Source organism: Hippoglossus stenolepis, chromosome 11, assembly GCF_022539355.2.
Source record: "Hippoglossus stenolepis isolate QCI-W04-F060 chromosome 11, HSTE1.2, whole genome shotgun sequence".
NCBI lineage: Eukaryota > Metazoa > Chordata > Actinopteri > Pleuronectiformes > Pleuronectidae > Hippoglossus > Hippoglossus stenolepis.
In genome coordinates this window covers 11,602,961-11,608,420 of record NC_061493.1, presented here as the reverse complement: position 1 = coordinate 11,608,420, position 5,460 = coordinate 11,602,961, and the positions used below count along the sequence as shown (strand labels likewise).

General features: G+C 39.3%; 1 protein-coding gene across 5 annotated transcripts; it reads left to right on the top strand.

The window, feature by feature from the left end:
• The first annotated feature begins 444 nt into the window (after nucleotides 1-444).
• Nucleotides 445-4,907, top strand: LOC118117881 (spindlin-1). 5 transcript variants are annotated; one of them, XM_035170512.2, is made up of 6 exons: nucleotides 445-581; nucleotides 1,222-1,263; nucleotides 2,003-2,059; nucleotides 2,222-2,487; nucleotides 3,031-3,264; nucleotides 3,709-4,907. In XM_035170512.2, the coding sequence occupies exons 2-6, from the start codon at nucleotides 1,244-1,246 to the stop codon at nucleotides 3,912-3,914; spliced, it is 783 nt and encodes a 260-aa protein (XP_035026403.1). In that variant the 5' UTR covers nucleotides 445-581; nucleotides 1,222-1,243; the 3' UTR covers nucleotides 3,915-4,907. The 5 variants fall into 5 exon arrangements, with proteins under 5 accessions (XP_035026403.1, XP_035026406.1, XP_035026405.1 ...); XM_035170514.2 differs by having other exon boundaries at nucleotides 498-581; nucleotides 1,990-2,059; XM_035170513.2 differs by lacking the exon at nucleotides 445-581 and adding an exon at nucleotides 969-1,128.
• Nucleotides 4,908-5,460: the final 553 nt, after the last annotated feature.

Sequence of the window (5,460 nt, the reverse complement as noted above, 5' to 3'; positions counted from 1 at the left end):
CAATAACAACACACACTGACAAAATAATGTTGTTATTGTTTAGGTATGTAAGATAAACAATAAACAAACACACATTGACCAAAAAGTGTTTTCTAAATAAAATACATGCAATGGAGATACAGTATTATATACATTTTAACAAGTAGTTTGTCTTAAAACAGTGTACTTTATATAAAAACGTTTTAGAAAGTATTTGTACACTCCACAAAAGTGGGAATTTGCAGGAGGGTCACAGCGACTGGAGGAAAATGTGGAATTAATCAACGTTGGATGATGTGAAATGCGGTTTTGGGACTTTCGCTGCTTCCTCATATTCAACCCCCCCCAACATATAACAATGACGCAAATACAACAATGTACCTGGTTTTAAAATACAAACAACTATTAAGCGTTCTGTGAGTTTTCAGCTACGGAAGTAAACCGAAAGAAAGCCAGTAAACCTGGCCTCAGATCCCAGAGTGCTTTGGGAGCCGCGTGTGCATCCTGGTATTTGTAGTCCACGGGACCAGAGTCGTTTCCGCGTTACTAGCCTCTGTTCGGTGGAATCTGCAAAGACAAACACATGTGAAATTATAGATCAGGTAGGAAGAACACTTTATTCCCGCGGCTCCCTCTTATTCAACTTGTCGACCACGTTATGAATACTGTTTTATTTGTCACGGTCAGTCCTTGTGTGTTCCGCTAAACCCGGCAGCGGCGACCAAGATGCAAAAAGCAGCGCTTTACATGGCGAAGCATTTCCTTTTGTTCCGCTAGCGTATGTCCAGAAATGCAGGAGGCGAATTCTCAGAACTGTTTCTAATTTATGACAAACTGGGTCTGAAATGGTTTTAACAACATGAGCTAATAGCGGCTTCTAATTATAGACACACCGCAGCTAAGCACACCCGACAGTAATGGATACGTCGACATTCATTCTCGCTAGCTCAGGTGAAGTTACATATTTATTAGCCATATAGTTGTCCGTCTAAATATACTACTGTGTTAGCATTGAGCTAGCATTAGCACGGGCTTGTCGCAGTTAGGTTGTTTACATCCGGTATTGCGGGTTGATTTGCATTTGTGTAGGACCGAGCGGAGGAGCAGCTGGGAGACACGACTCTGTTGTTACATGAAATACTGAATAATGTGAGATCTGTTGTGACCTGACAGGTCAGTGAGGGATGGGAGCGTCCTCTGGCCTCGTCACTTTCTCTAACTGACTTGTGTTGTGTCTCACAGGGTGGTGTGAATATATGGAAACATGTCAAAGAAACGGGGCAGGTAGGTTCAGACTAAACTCTGGAGCACAGTGTTTCACAGTATACTTTCTGTGACACACCAGGAGATACTTACTCATATACTCTGTCAATTAATGCCCGTTCAATAAAAACTTTTTTTCACGTTCACTTAATTTTTTCTGCATTCCTCCTCAATTCTGTTCTCGTGGCTTGAAACTTTCCCAAAACTATTTGACCTATTTTATATTCTATAAGTGCTTATATTTAATATCTTTTTTTCTCTATTCATTATTGTTTTGTGATCAGTTCTTTGGAACTTACTCTGGCTTGATAGGGTTAGGACAATCATTAATATCAAAGTTATGTGGGTTTGTCAGTATAAGACTCCTCATCAAATCATAAATCTGTAAAGTAACAGAGGTTTAAGGCAGTGGCTAATTATAGACTCTACAGATACTTTCAATGAGTTCAATTAGCTCCGATAAATCTTCACAATAATTGTTTACTAACCAACACTTCGCACCTTAATCGCAGAATCTCTGAAGTTACCTTGCCTTGTATATACTGTATAATATGTAGAGTAGAGATTTTATCTGATAGCCGATACATTATACACAGGAAATATATATTCATGTTTTATATGATTGCTTGTAATAATTTAACTTTTTTATATATATATATATATATATATATATATATATATATATGTGTGTGTGTGTGTTTATGTATATTAATGTGGCTCACACTATTCTTTGCGTACACGTGACAGTTTTGTAGAATAGAATTCTCACTATCAGGGGCGACAGTATCCATATGGCACCCCAGATGTTTGGTAAAAGGTGATGTACCTGTTCATATCTTATCTTAAAGATCGCCTTAGTCAAAGCAAATACCTCAAAACTAGAATCGCTCAAAGAAATGACCCCAAAAAGTACATCGTACTCGATCTGTAACTAATTTATCAATGCTTTCATTGGTCTTATTCCCTCCGTTGTTCCCAGGAAGCGCAGCAGTGGCGAGCTAAGTGAGAGCTCGGCGTCGACCTCGACCCTGAGCGCAGACCCTGACAACCTGCTCGGCCACAGAATCCAGCACAACTGGAGGGAAAAGGGTAACATGACCAAGTGGAAAGGCACCGTGCTGGAGCGTCTCACTGTCAACAGCTCCCTCTACATGGTTAAATATGACGGCTTTGACTGTGTCTATGGCATCGAGCTGTTCAAAGACAACCGGGTGTCTAATCTGCAGATGCTGTCAGAGAAAGTCGGTGAGTTTAATGGCATACGTATCCCTCGTCATGGACGTATTATGGCGTTGCTTGGGGTTAATTTAATAAAAATGAAGCGCTAGTTGTTTCTATGGCTCTTCTGTAGATCATTTCTCCAGTGTTGTCCCTGAACTTTAGATTGAAATTAAACAGCCCTCTGGCTTTTATTTTTAAAGATTTTCTGTTAAAGATTGAGTTTGTCTCTGCGTCAGGTCTAGTGTGGTGACTATTGTACCTAACAATAGCTACCCAGTTCTTCTGTTTACTCCAAACACACTGCTGACTGACACATGAAACATGGCCGTGTTTTTTCGTCTGCCACTGACGGTTTGTCTCAATTGTTAAAACTTTAAATTGAAGCTAAATCAAATCCTGGACGAATCATTTTATTATTATCAATTTCTTATATCCATGAGCTAATGTAAAGCTGATATTAAGCACAACTGATTGCTTTTGCGGATTTTGGTCCTAATTTACCATATCGTCTGGTTTCCATAAAGTTTTCCAGTTAAAATGCTCCTCGGTTTCTTGTCTTTCTTGCAGTGAATAATAAGATCAAGGTCCCTCCGGGGGCGGAGGAGCTGGTGGGCCGAGCTGTGGAGCATCTGTTCGAGAAGGAGGACGGCGAGAAAAACGAGTGGCGAGGCATGGTGCTGTCCAGAGCCCCCATCATGACCCACTGGTATTATATCACCTACGAGAAGGACCCAGTGCTGTACATGTACCAGCTATGGGACGACTACAAGGACGGAGATCTACGTGTCCTGCCGGAATCAGGTACGGAAATGAGATTGTCATTGTTGATGTGCACAAAACTGCTCCTGTTTCATATTTCTGATTCTCCTGGAAAGGTGGGAGTCGGGGAACAGGATACATTTACATAGTTATGCTGTATTATGAAACTCTCCACCCTCTTTGCCTTTTTTTTTTACATTTTGTGCAAAGTTACCTCTTAAGTCAAAGAGATGAGGTAAGAGAGTCCATTCTTATTAGGAGGTGACAATACTATCGAGTAGGAGTTGGAGGAGACAAGGCCAGGCACAAAAATAACCAAAGTTTGTAAGGGGTTAAGGTTCTACTTCAAACTGAAGATAATTTACTTTCTTAAGCTGGCAATTTTTTTTACAAATGTTTAAACTCTGTCTGCTTTAGAAAGAAATCACCTCTTTCTCTGGCCTTATTTTCACTTATCTGCCTTTTGTCTATGCATCTCTCCCCCAGAGAACAAACACCTGCTGCCAGCAGACAGGAAGCCTGGTGAGGAGCCAGAGAGCCTTGTGGGTAAACAGGTGGAGTATGTCACAGATAACGGTCTGAAGAGGACAGGATTGGTCATCTACCAGGTCCCAGCGAAGCCCACGGTATATTACATTAAATATGACGATGACGTTCACATCCATGTCTACGATCTAGTCAAGACCACCTAGAACTGACTGTCCGGGTTTCATCTTCAGCTGATGGCTCATCTTTGTCCCGACCAGTCGTTACCTGTTAAAGTGTTAGAGATTCCAGTCCCCCTGCAGTGGGAGACACTGTGCCGAAGATCAAAAGCCCCTTTTCATTTTTATTATTTCAAGTTTTTTTGGCCTCCAGAGGCAAACTCTTACATTGCGAGACATCTTGGTCTTTGATTCTCAGTTTTTAAGTTGACCTTGGTTTATGACTCAAAGGTCGGCTTCGGTGTAAATAAAGCAGATCTGAGAAGGGTTGTATAGCCCAACAGATGACATGAAGCTTGACGTTAGATTTGGTTCAAACACACTTGTATAGTGCAACTTTCAAATTCCAAATTCAAACTTTTTCTAAGATACACATCAAACTGAAGGAATTTAGCTTTCTTACCTATACATCTGTGTTTTATTCATATTTGATCTCACTTTTATATGCCTGTGCTATTTATTTCATCTGGAATATTTGGCTGTGCCGCCGGTAACATTTGAGCAAATCTCCTCTGGTGTGTTTTATGTGCGTCACTGGGTAGACGTTTGGTTTGCTGACTAAAGAAGTAATAGTCATTCATCCAGTGTGCTAATTTGATCATCACCAGATTTCAGCTGAAGTCTATAGTCACTGATCAGACTCTGTCACATCATGGTTAAAAAAACACACAGATTCATCTAAAATGTCATGTATCATATTTCTGTTTTTACATTATAATAATATATGAGATTTGCTGATGTTGATGTAAAGTTGTTTCCGTGGTGTTTGTGCTACACACTATTTATGTAGTTCAAATTGGCCACCAACATTGTTTAGTAGTTTGGACTGAAGTCTTTATTATTTGCCAAAAATGAAAACAATGTGATATGATATTATTCAGGCCTCAAAATATTGTTCTTTGTGACCCTTAATATGTTTTGTTGTGTAAATATAATCTTGAGACATTTTTATGAACGTTAAACAAAGCTGCTCGAAAGTGATTTCTCTCGTCCAGTTATTTGTTAAATGCCCTTGCAGTGGATTCTTTGTCCTTTCAGATAAGTGGGCACCTTCGTGGTGGTAAGAAGTACAATACATTAATTTAATCACTCAATAAAAACTTTTTATAAGATTAGGAACATGAGCAACTCACTATAGTTTTTTGGTTTATAAGAAGCACTTAAAGAGGTCTGTGAAATGAATAGAAGTCTGGATTTAAATCTGTTAGTTAATGACGTCTGTTAACATAATTGATAGTATGCTACATTTTAAGATATAATACATAATCCAAGGTTCTGATCTCATTACCTCCTTTTCGTGTCTGAGACTAAACATTGCTGATAGAGTGCCACAGTTTAACTGTTAAAAATGTGAATATTTCCATAATTAATTGCAGGTCTTATATGTTTATTAACACATGAAACTGAATGTGAAATGCCCGAATGATCTGAGAGACATCTCTATTTGACCTTTTGGAAAACAGTGAACACTGTTGAAAGGTGGACGGACTCTACACACACTTTTCTAATAAATGTTACTGGAATTCCGAAGCAT

Coding starts and splice junctions, on each gene's coding strand:
- LOC118117881 (XM_035170512.2), top strand. CDS start 1,244: ATGTCAAAGAAACGGGGCAG. Junction 2,060..2,221: donor CCCCAGATGTTTGGTAAAAG/GTGATGTACCTG, acceptor CGTTGTTCCCAG/GAAGCGCAGCAGTGGCGAGC. Junction 2,488..3,030: donor GATGCTGTCAGAGAAAGTCG/GTGAGTTTAATG, acceptor TCTTTCTTGCAG/TGAATAATAAGATCAAGGTC.